Source organism: Rhipicephalus sanguineus, chromosome 10 (genome assembly GCF_013339695.2).
Source record: "Rhipicephalus sanguineus isolate Rsan-2018 chromosome 10, BIME_Rsan_1.4, whole genome shotgun sequence".
NCBI lineage: Eukaryota > Metazoa > Arthropoda > Arachnida > Ixodida > Ixodidae > Rhipicephalus > Rhipicephalus sanguineus.
Window position 1 is genome coordinate 127,942,805 of NC_051185.1, and position 19,116 is coordinate 127,961,920.

The 19,116-nt window shown below is 45.6% G+C and overlaps 1 protein-coding gene across 1 annotated transcript in view; it reads left to right on the forward strand.

Moving 5' to 3' along the window:
* Positions 1-715: 715 nt before the first annotated feature.
* LOC119400224 (muscle calcium channel subunit alpha-1) overlaps positions 716-19,116 on the forward strand; it is a 129,833-nt gene continuing 111,432 nt past the window's right edge. Inside the window, exons 1-4 of the mRNA XM_049420240.1 lie at positions 716-766; positions 4,868-5,028; positions 9,262-9,487; positions 15,483-15,690. Of these exons, the coding sequence (XP_049276197.1) occupies positions 9,273-9,487; positions 15,483-15,690 (423 nt within the window). The 5' untranslated portion in view covers positions 716-766; positions 4,868-5,028; positions 9,262-9,272. The remainder of the gene's footprint in view (positions 767-4,867; positions 5,029-9,261; positions 9,488-15,482; positions 15,691-19,116) is intronic.

Here is a 19,116-nt window from a genome sequence, read left to right on the forward strand (position 1 = left end):
ATCCCTTTGTAGGTGTTAGACGTAAAGCACCCTTGCTTTCGCCACCATGTGAACGCCGCTGTGCGCCACCGCTGCCTGTGCCATGCAGCAGTATGTTACTGTGCAAATGAAAGTGTTCTGTGTACGAGAAAGTGAGACAGTCTAACCAGGCACGGAGATATGGCTGACGTGTGAAAACGGCACCTAATTGCTCGGAGATAATCTCATCTTGGTCTCTCAAAATGGGTAACAAAAAAAAACAAAAACACTGAAACACTTAACTTTAATGCTAGAACAACTTACGTTCCCACGGGATTTTGCTCTCGGTGAACCTATCTACGATTCTCCATCACACCGTCATGTACTTCTCATGATAATTTAGCGAAGATTCAGGTTGCAGAATTAGGTTACAGCCATATAATTTATCGAAAAGAAGAATAACATCATGCCGGTTTTCGTAGTGAAAAGGAGACCAATATGAAGAAATCCAGTCAGAATACTGCATAGAAGCTTTGTTTTGGTGCCTTAGCTCCTCAAAACTTAGTCCAAAAAGTACCACCGTCTTGACCCCAGACCTGTCTACGAATGCTTCAATTGCACGTTAGAACTCGTACCGCACAGATTCAGCCTCTAGCAGCCGCTAGTCAACTGCTGGAGCGTTTGTGATTGTGCTTTGCTCTTCTTGGTGCAACTGTGCAGCCAGTCAAGACACCGACCGGGAGCAACAGCGGGAAGGGGACACGGCTAGCGGTGACGTTGTGGTCCCGTCCTGGTGGACATCTAAGAGGTGCGCAACACTGCAGCAGATCATGCGTTGGCTTGTTGAGCCGCTAGGTGACCTTGGGCCCAGGCTGTGTCTACAGGTGGCGCGAATAGTGATTGTATTATTTCGGAATATTCAGCCTAGAAAGCTCCTAAAAACGTTACACTGAAAGCAGTAAGACGGCATTATCAGGAAGGTATTTCGATGCGAGCTCGTAGGTGCATGAATGTGTTTATTAAAACGACCATGACGCGATTCTCTGCATGTGGACGAGTGTCATTAATTGTTCTTTCCATGCTGTTTCGTGATAAATACATACGTATATCGCGGCAAGCAATTTAATAGGACATTTGGTCTCAGTGGAAGGACAAATATTCCGAGCTTAGAAAGTGTGGCCAGAGTTGCCCGGGATAATTTCTTTCGACGTATAAAATGCTTTCTGTATGGCAAATTTTCATGAATGTGACTCTCTATTAAAAGATTAAATACGGCGATTGAGTTTGTCGATTGCATGTTTTCCCTTCGTGGATAAGGAATATATAACTGTGAAGTCTTTGCAGATGATGGCTAATGTGTTCCCATGTGTTTCAGTTACCCGTTGACGACGCAGTGCATTAAGGGTGCTCTTTTCTCTGTTGAGTACATGCCTCTTCGTTGTCTATTTAAGCTACAGAAAAAAGTTTGTCGCCCTCAAAAGATTTCTCAATTACCTGAATGATGACGAGGCTATGATCCATCGCGTAGTTCCTCTTCTTGAAAACAGCTTGTGTCTTGTGTTTCCAATCCGACCCGAAAGTGTTTTCGTGAACATATTGTATAATAAGGAAAGTAAGCTGCAGGGTATATAATTCGTGAAGTCTTTTGCATCTCCGTGCTTGTGTATTCATATTATGTTTCTATTTCTTCAGCTTACTGGTGCAATTGTAAGTCTTAAGACATTTTGTATGGAGTGTCGCAAGCTCCTTAAACAAAAAAAAAAAATGATGGCTGATCCCTCTGTCATAGGAATCGGTATAACACGAAAGTGAAACGTGTCGTCACAGAAGTAGTTGACTGTTTATAGAGCATTCGTATATGAGAGCTTGTACAATATCTAAACTTGTTTCGCAGATATAGCACCCCTTGATGTGGATGCACACACGTTGACGCTCAGTGCCACATCTCCGTACCGACGACTAACGCCCATGATCATGATTTAACACTTGCGGTAGCTGAAGTAGTCAAGATATACCTATACACCGCATAAGATGAATCCCGCGCAAAAATGACATATACAAACACATAGTAAACACTGATACTCGATATGCACTCTTTCAAAGCGTCGTGAAACGCGAAAAGAAACGCTACGCGCGTCGTGTCTTCCCTCTAGCCTGGCCGTTAATTCTCGCCGGGGCGAGTGGGCAACGCGGTGCGACAGCCAGGCGAGCGTCGGAGAGCTATTTTTCGATATGCATGGATGCTAATCAGTGAACAAGGGTTTCCACACTTCTGTCTAACGATGACGAAATACCAAATTCGATAAGTGGATCTATATGATATAAATCACAGCTTTTAGGATTTTCGTCGAACCATGTGTTTCTACACATATTGAAAGATTTTGTCTTTAAAATGCTTCGCAATTCATTTTTCGATATTGGAATAGAAACGATATAATTTTTGTGGTGTGCTTGTCGTGCTGCTTCATCAGCTGCTGTGTCGCCAGGAATGTTGCAATGTCCCGGTATCCACTGGAACATTATTTCATGATGGTCTTGATTTGCCTTGGTGAGCTCTGTAAGTGTCTCGCAGATCAGACTATTATTAATTGTTTTTGCTTTTGTGAGCTCTTTAAGTGTCTCGCGGGTCAGACTATTATTTTATTGTTATTGCTTTTGTGCTACAGAGTGATGTTAGTGCTGCCTGCGAATCACTGAAAATTACCAATTTCTGACATATCTTGCAGAATTGATCAATTTTATAGCACTTAGAATAGCGAATCTGTTGTACACGATGTCACGCGAGATAATTTAAATGAATCTTGTACCTTGAGGTGCGGTACAATGAAGGCTGAAGTTGAAGATGTTGGTACGCTGGAGCCATCTGTACAGACATGTATGTAGTCCGGATACGGCATATATATCTGGTAAAGCGCTAATTGTTGGGCGGCGTGAATGAACATTTCATTTTTTTTCTGATTATGCCGTCCACTGACACTTCGACCTTTGGTAGCTTAAACAGCCATGGAGGATAATCAACGTCTGAGTTCAAAAATTAATTCCTTGGCACTATACTGGCTTTTTGCTTAATTTCTTTATGAACACAGCTTCTGTTACATTGTAATTATCTCCAGAGCCAATGGTTGGTTTTCATGTTGCGTCTGAAGGCCAAAAAAAATGCCGACATGTTTCTATACTTCTCATGACTGTAAAGGGAGATTGGCGAGTCTCTGCTATTTTAAGGGAACTGGAAGTCGCTCGTGGAACTCCTAGACATATGCCTAATTCCCTAGCTAAAAGTCTTTGAAGTTTCTGTTCCGACGTGGGTTAAAGGCCGTGTAAGATTGCCGCAGAGTACGCAATTCTTTGTTTTATTAAAGCATTGCGCACAGTTAGTAGGGACGACACTGATCCACTCTATGACGTACCAGCAATTCTGCGAAGTATATTTACTATTGCATTAAAATCGCTATCGAGTTGTTTTTATGTGTGGTGTCCAGGATAGCTGCCGATCAAGTACTATTCCAAGAAATCGATGCTGTGTCACAATCAATAAAGGTCGTCCTTCCAGACTAAGATTGAAAATCTTTAACATCCTACGGCTGAAAGGCAACACAGCTGTCTTCGCATGCGACAGAGCCTTCGCTCTCTCTATTAAAAAGTTGTTGATTGTATTTATGCCCTCTTGTAGTGCCGCCTGAAATAATTCAACATTAGTTCCAGGTGTCCAAATGCACACATCATCTGCATACAGCGAGAACCGTAACTGAGATGGCAGTCGTCTTGCTAAATCAGCTACGACTCAGTTGAATGGAAAAGGGCTGAACACACTTCCCTGTGGCACTCCCTGCATCCCTTCCTTCTTTGATCAACTCGACTGTTATTACAGCCTTATCCAGATGCTTTGACGCGAGACATGTCTTTTGGGGCCCTTCTAACCTTATTGAGAGTTGTACGATTTCGAATGATAGTGCTTTGCCTATATTTTGTACACGCATGACGCACAAATAAGCGACGCACTTGTATATCTCAGACGAATTGAATTTCCCCTCAGCGACGCGCATTCGTTCGTGTTTCTTTACTTCTCCGTCCCGGAGCACTTTCGCGTGGCATAGCGCAGTGGCCGCCATTTCTACGCCACCGCCATCCGCGATTTTGATATAGCCGTCATCCGGACCTTTAAATTCTATGGTGGATATTCTAATTTAGAAGCGATTTTCGCGATCCCTAAAAATGAGGACGCCATAAATTGTGGCGCCCTGCAAGCTTTGGACATAAGAAACTGCGCTGAAGTTGATTGTAAAGAAAAGTTAGGAATTTTTGTTCATTGGTGTTTTCAATAGAACTTTAGCAGCCGCAAACTACTACATACCGCAGCATGGCAGTGCTCGTCTGCAAATACGACAGGAGCCTTAGGGTCGTAGCTTTCTCATTTTAAAATTCTGCATCGACAAAATAACGTTCAAATATGCTTCATCTGGGGCTCGTCGGTCAGGGCAATGATGCTCGACAGAGGCACAGAGAGACGGATAACCACGAGACTCCGTTTCGTGTTCTTGAAGTTATTCGTATGTGTGCAACTCTGCAGAGCATCATTACCCTTCATATTCAAGGAAAGTTTTAACTCTTACGATACGCTCTGGTGCTGACAAATCCTTTGTTTGAAGAAGAAACGAAATGAAATAACACCGACCAAATGAAAGGTTTTATAAACATTTAAAAAGACGTTTCGGCTCCCATACGGTAGCCTCGTTCAGTCTGTGAAAAAGGCTACCGTACGGTAGCCGAAACGTCTTTTTTAATGTTTATAAAACCTTTCATTTGGTCGGCGTTATTTCACTTCGTTTCTTCTTCATGCTCCTTCCCGACCAGACGATGCTTCGTCAAACCATCGATTAAATCCTTTGTTTAACCTCTGTACTTGTCGCAGTAAGCAGCTGAGTCGCACGAACCGGAGGCTGCGGCGCGCCTGTCGCAAAGGCGTGAAGTCGCAAGCCTTCTACTGGATCGTCATCGTCCTTGTGTTCCTGAACACGTTGACACTAGCTTCGGAACACCACACCCAGCCTCCCTGGTTGGACCATTTTCAAGGTGAAATGCCGTGAACCTATCAACACTTCTGAGTGCGGGACGCCGCAGAAAGTAACGCCGGTGATGTCTGTTTAACTGTTGTGTCGCCGGGTGATAGTTCCCCCACGTAGTCGTACAGGTGACACAATTATCCACTATACCATTGATGTGTTAAACATATGATTCATGCAGTAAGGTCATACGTTTGGTTGTTTACTTGTGTGATCCATACCTATGACTTCAGAGAAGCACCCGAACCCCGCACGCGCACGCGATTCGCAGCACACTGTTTATACTTGATCGCTGCTATAGTCACGCATCTACGAATGTTGGCGACCGAGAACACAACTTCTGCTGTATTCTTGACTGCATAGCGCACGTTTTTATGACAATAACGAGTGGTTGAGCGTCTGCAAGTACGGTGACCGTCCGCAGTGTCTGTACTGAATGGGGGAGCAGTTATATATATATATATTTTAACAAGCACACTTTGCACCTCCTCCTGCATGGCCGTTTAATACTGCTTTAAAGATATACGATTGTTTTCAGATGTACATGGCAGCGACGCTAGTAACTTCTGTTAGTCAAGATAAAAAAAGAGCTCTCAAGACGTCAGGAGCATAGGAAATCTTATTGTTGAAATAGCTGTAGTCGTGGATTAATATTCATGTTTCTACGAATGCTGACAAAGAGCACTCTCAATTCTGCATGAGCATTTTTCCGCGGTTGTGCTGGAAACGAAGAAGTATTGGGCAGCGAAGTTCAGCATCTCAGAAAGGAAAAGTTCATGCGGTGCTGCAGCTGGAAAAAATACGTCAAATAAAAGCAGTCATTCGTCCATACTGTGCGCGATGTATGTACTGCGCTAATAATACGTTTTAACGGTTAACACGTGACAGCTGTCATTACAGTGCGATATACCCGATGTTGCCAATAAAAGGCGTCATGTCTGCTTCGAGTGAATTACTGTTGCAGGCTTGCAGCAGATGTGGCCGATCGCACAAGACAATATCCAGAGAGGCTCGCGCAATCTTAGCTGAAGAAGGCCTTAAGTAAACAGCAGTGCGTGGCTCTCAAATGATTAAGATTGTTTGCTCAACTAGACATGCTACACGCACTGCCAACTTGACAGTGTTTAGTTCGCGTTCAGGTGGTAACAACACGAAGGTCGTTTCCGTTGCTACAGCGGCCGCGTTTCCTTACGTCAGCGTTTTGTTGGGTTACGACAGGTTGTTCGCTAAGCGAAATAGCTGTTAGCCTCACTTCGTATAACATTTCAACATGTTCTTGACGCATTCAGTGCTTCGCCTTTGCCACAACACTGTGATTTTTTCACCTGTTTCACGACATCTGCCCTTAATCCTCGTTCAGACGTGCACGGTGCAGACGGTACGGACGTGTACGTGCTGCAGGTAGCACGTACAGTAACTCCTGAGCGTACTGACGATTGGCGGCAACCTGTTGTTGTCCGCAGTGCCTACGCGGCGCGATACGTGACCTGCGAGATTGTACGCTTGCACGCTATTCAACAGGCTTCTGCGTGTTCGACAACGGCATTGCCGAGAAGAGAGCAAATCATTTTTGCAAACTTTTCACGCACAATCGTAAATTTCCTGCTGCATATAGCAGGGTCGCCAGGTCGAAAAGGCAAAAAAAGAACAGCCAGAAAATTGAAAAAACTAGCCATACACTAGCCAACTTGAGCCAAGAGTAGTAAAAGTAGCCAAAAGTAGCCACGCATGTGTTAAAACTGCGACATTTTAAAAAAAATTTAACTGACTAAATACACTATAACCTTCTGGCTAGTACAGTATATAAACCGCCCAAAATCAAAATTGCTGAGATTTAAGCATATATTCTTTATTTAACAATCATTTTGTGCTGAATGACACTTTTTTTCACACGTGTCGCGTAACTACTCTTAAAAGGACTAAAGGCCCACGGTGATAATAAAAATGAGTACGGCATGGACATGCTAAAACTCATTTTCTGGGATTGAAGCATGAAATGTAGCTTCGCAATCTGTTTCTCGCTGATGACACAAGACATAACAAATAACACGATAATTTCGTCGGATATCCGATTTACAGTGTCAGTGAGTACAGAGCGCCCTGGACACAGTTGTCCTGCTCACTTCCAATTATCGTTTGAAGACGCGTTCAGCAACAAGTGACCTGCGAAATGAGGCGCCATGCAACAGTTTTCCACGACTGCCAGCCATGTACCCAAAAGCGTTTTCTGTTGTGTATTGCAAGTGCCAAATTCAACTTCTGGAGCACGCCTGGGCCACCATGTTCTGACACCGCATACTGGAATCCTAGTGGCTGCCACGTCACCAGATATTGATCATTCGGTTCAAGTCGAGTCAACAAGAAAGTAGCCAAGAAGTAACCAAGTAGCCAAGATGTTTTTACTGCCGCTGCCAGCCCAGAAAAGTATCCAAATCGGCTCGAAGTCACCAAACCTGGCAACCCTGGCATGCAGTGCAAATACGTCCTTTTTTTAACATCTTCGCAGAAGCCTTAACGGCAGATTCGTAAGGTTGATAATGAACTCTCGCTCTAACAAAACAATTAAAAGGCTGAAATGCCATTGTTACATTTGCACCAAAGCCTTACTATCGGATTTGCAATTCATGTTTTTTTCACGAGGAGGTGCAGGTTTGCAAATATGTTGCTAGCCTTCGCAGAAATCTTATCCGCGGCTATTCTTGCACTTGGTCGTTCATGCACTTGACTTTAAAGTATGCACACGCTCCTTCCAACGTAGAATTCGTTTCTTGCTGGCACACTGCAGTGCCCCTTGCCTTCCCCCATGCTTCGTGCCTTAAGGAGGAGCGCAATGAAGATTTCCAAGTGACAACAAGAAGTCTGACATACCTTTCATGAAACGGCGGGAATGAAACCGGGGTAGCGGCATAAACTGTGTAGACCCTCACGCACGTTAACGCCGGCGTTCACGTCGTAAAACCACCGGCGTGAAAGCTGGTCTCGAGTGAATATGCGTGAACGCCGTTTCCATGCCTGCACAACGCCTACAATCTGAATCATACCACAAGTCGTTTAGCAAACACAGGACGTAATGCGGCTGTAAACATTACTATGTGTGCGAGCTGGGCGCTGTGTTCATTACGGCGCTCTAGCCTCTTTGCTATAGTTCGTTTGTAACGTCAAAAGTTTAACTGACCATTAGCGTTTGCTGGTATATCTCGCTATTGCTTAGTCATTTGAAGCCTGAAAGCAGCATTTGAAGCAGGAAAGTGCTTGCTCAAAGGAAAAGCACTACTTAACGTGTCGCCTATTGCGCTCTTTGATGTTGTCGCGATGAAGATATTTATCAAGCAGAACAACCTCATAATTGACATTGGCGTAGGCAAAATGGGCTGGGGGGGGTGGGGCGGGGGGGAATGGTTCGCTGCCCCTTCCCCCGTAATTTTTCAATTTCGTATGTGTATATATACTTGCACAAAAATACATAAAGGTTGGTCAAAACCTCCTGCCTCCTCCCCCCTTCCCCCCAACAAACGTTTATGGCTCCTCCCCCGTTCACTTAAGTGCGTTTAGTTCATGTGGTAGTGAGAAGAGAACGAAGGGCGTGGATTCAGGCAAGACGAGAACTTAAAAACTCTTTTGTTATGAAAGCCTCTGTGACAGCGCTATGAAATATATTACAGTGTCGACTTCGCCAATGTGCCATAGCGACGAATTAGAACGTTATACGATGTAAGGCGAGCAGCTAACTCTTATGGATACGATCTCGCGCAACTCTGCAAAACGCTTGTGTAAGGGAATGCGGCAGCGCCAGGGAGCGAAGTCGTTTTCGGGCTGTCTCAGCTATAAGTAAACGGTGAGAGCCCAACACGTATCAAGGTACGAGCCGGCTACTATCTCTGTCGAGATAACGCGCGCGACCGCGCCTTTCTGATCAAGTTCGTAGTTGCTCCTCGAAAAAGTCAAAATAAATTCGGCGTAAACTAAGGCGTGCGTCATAGGCATGCATAGCTTTTGCACGTAAAACTCCAGAATTTTATTTTAATTGACATTCGCGCTTCATATGTCAGGTAGTCGCCTTGCGTACACTCGACATATGTAGCGCCTTGATGAGTACTTCCTGCGGACAGCGCCACAATAGGTTCTGTAGATGAGCGAGAACAGCAGATCGATCGCAGAAGCGACAATAACTGGCGCAATCTTATCATGCAGTTTCGTTGCGAGCGCATTCATTGAAACAGTTTCTTTTCTCCTGGGTGTGCAGACGTGGCGAACATGTTCTTCGTGGTGCTGTTTACACTGGAGATGCTACTGAAGCTGTACAGCCTGGGTCTTCAGGGCTACTTCGTGTCGCTGTTCAATCGCTTCGACTGCTTCGTGGTGATCAGCTCCATCTTGGAGACGGTCTTCACCTACACCGACATCATGCCTCCACTAGGAGTGTCCGTGCTTCGCTGCGTCCGTCTGCTGCGAATATTCAAGGTCACCAAGTGAGTAATGCCACCTTTGAATCAAGACGCAAACTGCAAGAGCGTGATTTCGACATGTGTATCTGGAACTAGAGGTTGATGTTTAAACGGTCAAGATCAGCACATGAAGCCTTCGTTTCTTCGACTCGCTTTGGAGGATTGCTCTCATAGTTATAGAGGGTTTAGGCAGGCCACTTAAACTTGCAGTTTTTTAAACATTAGCAGAGTGTGACGTTGGACGAGCTGGTGCACAGCTTAACAAAATATTTGTGGCGCATGTGACGCAAGCAAGGAAAAAAATTGCACCATCTGCCGCTAAAGGGGACCATGAGGCGATGCGAAGCCGGAGCACTTGCACGATCGCGTTCCGTTGGCGTTCGTTGGGCATGCTACCGACCTCGGGCATGCTATCGACCTCGCGTCGCGGAACGCGATAAGGAACACTACGCGCGTCGTGTCTTCCCTCTAGCCTGGCCGTTAATTCTCACAGGGCGAGCGGGGAACACGATCGACAGGCGCGCGAGAGGGGGGCAGCGTAGGAGAGGAGAGAAAGGGGGAGGGGACGCGCATGCGCTGGCGCTCATCGCGGCTTTGCGCAGGAGAGAATTTCGGCATGTCGAGCCCGCATTTCAGAGGAGTCAACCGAAGCAAGCGCTAGACTGAACGCGGGCAGCGCTCTACCGCTTGAAGAAAAGGAGACTAGAGGAGGAGAGTAGCACATGCGCCGCGAGAGCAGAAGCGAGAACGCAGGAGAAGCGCAAGCAGCTGCTGGGAGAGAAGTGAAGAGAGTAACGCGCAGCTGTCGGAGAGAGGGAAGGAGGAGAGTTGCGCATGCGTAATGAGTGCGGACGCCAAGGCCGACGCCGCGGGACATACCCCTGAGCAAGAGATGCTTCGCATCTAAAAAAGAAGACAGGATAGGACACCAGACATTCATCTAGTATATTTACCTCACATCACCCAAATATTTATGCTTCCAGATATGCGCACAAAGAAGGGCGCAGCACAAGCGACTATCACATCGCACAAACAAAAAAACTGAAAAAAGGTTATCGCACAGCGCTATATAAAAATAGGCGTTCCTTCTTGTGCAAAGTGATCGACACTGACGCATTCACCCCCTTCCTCTGTAAGTGATATGCCTCAAGTGCTTGACGTGCTAACGTTTCTCTGTTTCTGGATAGCAACGTTAGCACGGTTCATTAACACAGATCGCTGCTAACACACAGTTAGCACAGATCATTAACACAGGCCGCTGTGTTAAGGATCGCCTTAAGGAGCATATATTATCAATTAAGAATGGTGTGGGTTCGTACCTGCCATTCCATTGTGCTTCGTGCAGCTGCGCACCACTGTTCGGAGAAACTCGTGTGATAGGACGAAGCAGGGTAACGTTAGCACGTGAAGTACTTGAGGCGTATCACATACAGAGGAAGGGGAGTGAATGCGTCAGTGTGCCGTCGATCATTTTCTACAAGGAATGCCTATTTTTAGATAGCGCTGTGCGATAGCTTTTTAGATGCGAAGAATCTTATGGCGGAGCTCAAACCGGTGGTGGTAGTGGTGTGCGGCGTGACCACCCTTTTTGCGCATGCGCAAACCCTCTCCACACAGCTCCTCTCCACACACCCCTTCCCCACTCCACCCCTTCCCTGCCCTCTCCGCTTATCCTCTCCCCTCTCTCTATTTACCCTCTCCCCCTCTACTTACCCACTCCCATTTCCCTCTTTCCACTTACCCTCTCTCCTCTTCTCCCTTCCCGCTCTGAAACACCGGCTCGACATGCCGAAACGCTGCTTCGCATCGCCTCATGGTCCCCTTTAGCGGGAGATGGTGTGCCCCTCTCCTACGCAACGCCGCGATTCATTCCACAAGACAATATTGTAATATTTCGGGACATCCATCAAAAGGCTATATTATTTGATTGATTGGCTTTTGTAAAGCTTCTTCAGTGCATCGCTGGTTGCAAATTACTATACAGCCATTGATGCTCTTGCTTTTGGACAGTAGGCTTCCTGAGCCCAACTGAACCTCTTGCACGGTTACAACGTGGATAACGCTTATGGCCCAGAACGTTTTTTTTATTGCGATAGCAATTATATGGACAGTCTCGGCTGGTTTTTGCCGTCGCCCTCGCCACCGTCATGCTGCGTATATTTATAAGTATATATATATATATATATATATATATATATATATATATGTACTTATATATATATATATGTACTTATATAGCACGCAGATACGCGGCCAATTTTTTCTTTGGGACTTTTATATATATATATATATATATATATATATATATATATATATATATATATATATATATATATATATATATATATATATATAAAAGTCCCAAAGAAAAAATTGGCCGCGTATCTGCGTGCTCCGCTGCAAATGCCGTATAAAGACGATAGAGGAGGCGCTGTGTGAGATATGGACGCCATCTGGCAATACGTTGGGAAACACGAGCTTGTGCAGAGGGTTTCCTTCCTCCGTGGCAGAGGGCTTTCGTCGGCGCGCATATGGCATTTTCAGCGCAGCCGCATTTTCAGCGCAGCCGCATTTTCAGCGCAGCTTAAGAAACAAGGGTCTTTAGAATTACGTATCTTTGTATTTTCTATTAAAGGAACACACCGCCTAATACTTACCTAGTGATGTTGCGCCTCAGGTATGCGTAATATTTACTTTTTGATCGACAACGTTCACAAGTATGAACAGCCGTACCAGTTCAAGATGGGTTGGAAGTAAGCAAGTGGTTCAACTTTGGCCGGGTCGCTGAATCGGGTGACAGACAGACAAACAGAAAGACAGACAGGCCAAAATTTCTGCGTTTATGTTCCCCTAGAAAGACTATCGTTTTTAAAAATTGGCCGCGTACCTGCGTGCTTCGCTCCAAATGTGGTCGAAAGACGATAGTCTTCTGCCGGCCGTACTACATGACTCCTCCTCCTCTATGTTGAATCGCAGCATCTGGCTCCTAGCGTTGCATTTGCAGCGCAGCCCAAAAAAAACTAGCATTTTCAGCGCAGCGCAAGAAACACTAGGGTCTTTAGAATTACGTATCTTTGTATTTTCTAGTAAAGGAACACACCACCTAATCTTACGTATTGATGTTGCGCCTCAGGTATGTGTAACATTTGCTTTTTGATCGACAATGTTCACAAGTATGAACGGCGATACCAGTGCAAGATGGCTGGGCGTTCAGAAAGTGGTTAAACTTTGGCAGGGTGGCTGAATCGGGTGACAGACAGACCAAAATTTCTGCGTCTAAGTTCCCCAAGAAAGAGTATCGTCTTTAAAATAATTCCGAAAAAGCTTCCGAAGCGCGGAACTGAACCAGCGACTTCTCGATCCGCAGCGCGTAGCTCTAACCACTATGCCACAAAGCGCAGATCGCCCAGGTGGCTAACGGCAAGCGTTATATACACACCCTTTACCGCAGTACTCAGAGACGGCAGGCGCTTATAAGCGTTTCTTCATTACCAGCGAGGTGGCGCTAGGAGCGCAACGGGCGCACTTAAAGGCGTCGGCCAGCTCGCTCCGCTCCTGCGAACGCCGTTTCTCTTCGCCCTACAGGGCGTGGTCGCATTCGTGCGCTTATCCGAGGAAAGAAGGGGGCGGGCGGGGGGGGGTGGAGCGGGGGGCTGTTTGTCATGTGCTTTCCACGCGATGCCCGCGCTGAAGTCACAGAGCGTACGAAGGTCACTTCGCTCGCTGCAGCGGCCGCGTTTGCGAACGCGCTGTTCAAACAGAAATGAGTAACAACTGTGGCAGTTCGCGCTTGTTCTGTGTGTACCTGTTCGTTCGTTTCGTGCGTCCTGCTTTATCTTTGAGTAGTGGGCTTCAAGTGTCGAGTTGTGACGCATGATAGTTCGCGCTCATCCTGTGTGTGTTCTTTTCGTGCGTTCTTTGCGCTTGAGCGACGCGCTGGAAATTTCGAGCTGGTTTCCGTTCTCCGCGACACATTCCAATTTGTTGCTATCGCGTTCATTGCTTCGCCATTACGGCGAAACTGTGACTTTTTCCCCTTTTGCTTCGGTGGTGTAAGAGAAAAAGACTGCTTTTGAGCGATCGGCTATGTGTGTATACTATTCGAACGCCATATTTTTACGTTATATTTATATGCATTTTTCCTGCCGTCTCTTTTGAAGATTTCCTTCCCCGCATATTGCGTTAAGGGCAAGATAAGTGGTGCCCGATGCCCACGTATGGCTTGCGTTTGAAAGTTGGAAAATACGCAGAAACCAAATGCTGCGAAATAAAGAAAATTAAAATAAGAAAGTAAAAATACAAACCTTAAGAGCTAGAAAAGTAATGAAAAAATTCGTACAAATGTAAAATACCACACAGTAGTCAATACCTCAAGATAGGCTAAGAAGAGGCACTGTTTCTATCCAGTCTGAGTGCAATGATTCAGCTGTCTTGCTAATTTTTCTGCTTATTGCGCGTTCTAGCAGAAGAGCAGCTGACACGTACCACTCAGCACAACTAATTAAAGCCCAAATAAAAGGTTGATGGTTCAGCAAGACGGACTTTCTTTCTTTATTCTTGTTCGTCTGGTGTCGCCCTCTTCGAGCTAAAGCTCGTCATAATAATATAAGGTTACAAGGCTCGCTTCGCTTCAACCTTGATATGTTACTTCAGTGTTTTACATGATGAGTCCAGGACACAAACAGAGAATATGAACGAATAAGCATGCGATGTGAACTGGTCTTCACCCTACTAACCTCCGAACCTCGTGGGGATCAGTGAAGCTCTAAGTCAGTGTGTAATGCAAGATTTAAAGCAGCAGTGCGCAACTATTTGCTCTCTGCTCCGTAATGCGCTCGGCGCTTTAGAGTACGGTCAAGACTTATTTTTGGGCTACTTGGTTCACACTTGCTATGAAACAGCGCCAGAATACTGAAGGAAGCAGTTGAAGAGGAACGACACGTACACAGGGTGCTCTAACAAAGGAAGGTTTATTGAATGGATGCGCAGAAAATATACTGGCTGCATATCAATAAACAGAAGATAGGAAAATACAAGAGAGATGGAAGAGTATTATATGGTCAAGCCTAGTAAGCGTGCAAAACTGATCCTGTAAGTGATCTGACATCTTTCTCTGAGAGCCTAACAGATGGCATGCTGACACTGGATTCGGAAATAGTGTTCGGAAGTAAGTAAATACATAAAAACACGGCTGATTCCTCTGTCATAGGAATCGGTATAACACGAAAGTGAAACGTGTCTTCACAGACGTAGTTGAGCGTTCGTTGGACATTTTTTCGCCCGAAGGGCGAAGGAATGAATGCTATAGCAACAAACTGTAATGTCACGCGAAGAACGGCAAGCAGCTCGAAACTTGCAACGCGCTGCTCAAGCATAAATGACGCACGGAACGAACATACACAGGATGAGCGCGAACTGTCAGTTTTATTTTTGCGTGAGCAGCGCGCTCATTTCGCAAAAGTGGCCGCTGCAGTGAGCGAAGTGACCTTCGTGCTGTCAACGCAAACTTCCGGTGAGAGCGCAAGACGTACAAACCGCCGCCATCACGAGATAAGCGCGCGCACGAGCGACCACGCTCTATAGAGGCGCGCACTCATCGTGACGCGTGGGGCGGCAATCTTTAAAGCGCGCTCTTCAAGCCCTTCGCCCCATCTCGCTAGTGATAACGAAAACACGCTGATGTACAACCGATCTCTGAGTAGCGCCACCGGCAGATGGTGTATATAAATAGCTCGCCGTTAGCATGGCAAAGAACGTGCCGTCTGTGGCCTATTCGTTTCGCGCCGCGCTCTGCGGAGCGAGGGGTCGTAAGATTTACTCCCGGTGACGGAGCTTTTTCTTCTAGTTTTTTTCTTTGCCATCTGTTAGTCTTTAGTATTTTGCAACGTCATATCTGTGACTGAAATACGTCAATGGAGATGCGGTGCAGCCCGCCATCAAACACATTTGTGTTAATAGATTGCGAGAAGAACCGCAGCGAGTGAAATTCGACTGACCTTGTTCTCCGGTTGCTCGACAGGTATTGGGCGTCGCTACGGAACCTGGTGGCGTCGCTGATCAACTCGATGCGGTCGATCGCCAGCCTGCTGCTGCTGTTGTTCCTGTTCATCGTGATATTCGCGCTGCTCGGCATGCAGGTGTTTGGCGGGAGATTCAACCGGCCCACCGAGGACAAGCCGCGCAGCAACTTCGACACCTTCTGGCAGGCTCTGCTCACCGTTTTCCAGGTGCTTCACTCCTTACTAATAGTGGAAAGAGGCTGTCGTTAATGAAGGGACAGGCGAAGAGTGTTGGCCCGCTATGCATGTATGTCAAGCCTATTTGTGCTTTTTGGCGCAAGTCTAAACCCGAATATACCGACGCCGCAGCAAACGACCCATGGACGTGTCTACAAATTCCGGAAGCCTTTTGGTGAGAAAAAAATGCACGGTTATTAACGATGGAAGGAGAAAGTTCACTGAGTGGATGGTCTGGATTTATTTTGGATATGTTTTCAGACTGAGAATGTTATACTGACCAGAACGTCACTTCTTAATTTCTAATCAGCGGTATACATTGTCGAATGTGTACCTCAGCGTGTATGTTTATTAGGGTGGCTTGTTGGGCAAGTTGGTACACAGTTCTAGGTAAGGGAATGTCAGCAGCACCAACAGAAAGCCGAAGAAAGCGAGACAACAGTCAGGAAGGATGCTGGTTTTCGTTTCTTGGTTTGTCCGGTTTTCTTTTGGTGCTGCTGGCATTCCCTTACCCAGAACTGTCTATATTTAAGCGCACGTATTCCAGGCAGTCAAAATTAAGCCGGAATGTCGTCATACGTAATGCGTCATACGTAATATATGATAATAATGTCGTCATACGTAATATTTTGCGGTACTATGTCACATTAAAGGATGTAACTTTCGACCAGGAACCAAGATGATAATGTTTCGCATTAGTATTATAATTATTATTTTGTCCACATGACGCTACAATATGAAGCAAAAGGAAAAACAGATTTTGGTATACAGTGAGCAAATTTTGTTATTGCAATAAAGCGATAAAGAAGTTCAGTGACACTACAGTGTGGGAACTATATCGGCAATGACTGGCAGAGAACGACGTCCTGCGTATCAGATGTCACGCACGTATAAACTCGATGCAAGTGACAAATAAAGCTGCATTGCTCATATCACGCGTTTCTAAACGTTGATGACAACTAACAGATAATAATGCCACGGAAATATAGGGGATGTTATTTGCAGTAATTAGAAAGTGGCTGTCGTTAATGAAGGGTAGTATGCGAGGGAGTAAAGGGTCGCCTTCCGGTAGTATGCGAGGAATTATTGGTCATATGCCAGCTCGTAAAAAAATCACGTGCTACATGACGTCAACAGGTAGAAAAAGAGTGTTCCACACTCGCCGCCACTGCTGCGATCGGCGCTGACTAACACTCCTAGGCTTAAATGCGCATATATACCCCATAGCGTGGACGCGAGGATGACCGCCGCCGTAGCTCATAGGTAGAGCATCGGACGCGTTATTCGAAGGTAGCAGGTGCGGTCCCTGCCGGCGGCAAGTTATCTTTTCGTCCAGTTTACTTTCTTCAAATTTATATCCTAATTACTACAAATAATGTCCCCTACACTTTCCTTGACATTACTGTCTGTCAGTTCTCATTAATATTGTGTATAACAAAAAAAAAACGAGCGCTTAAATGTCATCTTCTTTCCTTCGTTTAAACATTGTGTCAGATATTGACTTGAGATGAGTCATTAACATGCTTATACATTAATTGCTTGTGCAGTCGTTTAACACAAAAAATGTCAGGCCTGCGCAAAACGCGCAGCACATTCACAGCGTAAGCTGACGGAGTGGTCTTTATAGAGGCTGTTGTAAACTCTCTTAGGGCGCCTACTGCAAGTATAGTTGCAAAGTACCCACTAGGTGACAAATCATCACATTATGCGAAGTAGCGAAGGACGCACTACTTCTTTCCAAGGCAATATAGGCAGTGCTGGGCAGTATCGAAGATGCATGTATCTTAGATACTATCCTAGATACTCTTTGGGTATCTTGTATCTGTATCGCGATACGCGTCGCAAGACGTGTATCAGTATCTGTATTTCCGATACAATGAAAAATGTATTGTGTATCTTAAGATACAAGATACTGCGATCGCACCACCACCGTGCGAAAGAATAAACGTTGGCTGAGCTCCGTTTCTCTAGCTGGCACTCACTAAGTCACCAGAATAAAACAAAAGGCAGTGAAATCATTTTATCTTTCGACCAGAATTTTCCACTGTGGATAGGCACTGATTTCTGAGCGTCCCTATTGGTTGAGCATAGTTACGTCGTGGCGCTCCCGTCGTCTCGACAGATACGCGCAAACGTCTGCGCCTAGCCGGCCTTTTGTTATATGTTTTTTTTTTTCTTTTTAGTTCTGTCAGTGCTATGACACTTGGCACTTAGTTACTGTCCTGTGCCGCGTACTCCAGTGTGTGCGACGTTTTTGACACACACTCTCATGCCGCTTTGGTGTTATTATCGAAGTTTCTCTTGCTTGGTGCTTCGCTACGAAGTCTGAAGTATGCAATAATTGTGGGTTGTTTTGCGTCTCGTGTCTTTCCCACATCGGCGATTTGAAGGATCGCGGGGATTTGAGATTGACTCACATGCCATGCGATTGACTTGTATGCAAATAAGATTCTAACAGCATAGCACAGCCGGTACCGATGCTGGCTCTCACAGAACAAGCATTCAACTAACAGGTGCTACCTAGGCGTACGTCTCTTTTTCTTTCAGTTCAAGGGTATTTTAAAATCATAATTTGATTGTTAGCACAAGTTGCTTCTTAGCTGTCCTTTTTTTCCATCCCATACATTACCTATGTCTCTCTCTATTTTTTTTCCTTACTGCAGTATGCCTTTAAAGTGCTGCCTTTAACTTTGAACTGTCTGCGTCATTTCTGCTACGGTTTACATACTTATATTACACTTGAATTTACTGTTATGTGCCGGCGATGTTGAGAGCAAATATACAGGTTGTCCCACATAACTTGTGCCAAGACTTTGAAAATGAAAGGCACTTCAGAGGCAAATTGAAGCAAACGTATACTACTCGCACTAGCCTCTAGATACTCAGGCTATTTTTTATTTTTCCTAAACTAATTAGTTAATTATTTTTAATTAACTTTTTATTATTGGCTGAAAACCCAAAATATGAACAGTGAACTGTAGAGCACTTTTAGAAACCACGGACTGAATTGTTTCCTGTACGATACGACTCGCGGTGTTATTTTTTCCGCGTTGTAAAGAAAGCCCGCGAAATTTTGAAAAGAGGCCACGTGACGGCCGCGAGCGCACTGCTATAGCGCTGCTCTCAAACGTGCAACCGGTGAACGAGGTCGCCCGCGGCTGCCACGGGGAAGCGACAGGGTGCCTTGAAGGTGGCCGATGTTTGGGCGTCCGTCTTTCGTTGAATGACGGTGCAAATGCACGCTGCTGGCCGAACGCTGCCGAGATAAGCGTCCGAGACGGATAAATAAAACATGAAAATAGCTTTATTGTCTCTTTTGAACTTGAGATGCGTAAAAGGAGGCGACGACGTGAAGCTAGTCACGGGTGGCGTTGGTAGGCGAACGGCATGAGGAGACTTCTTTTTTTGTTTTCGGTG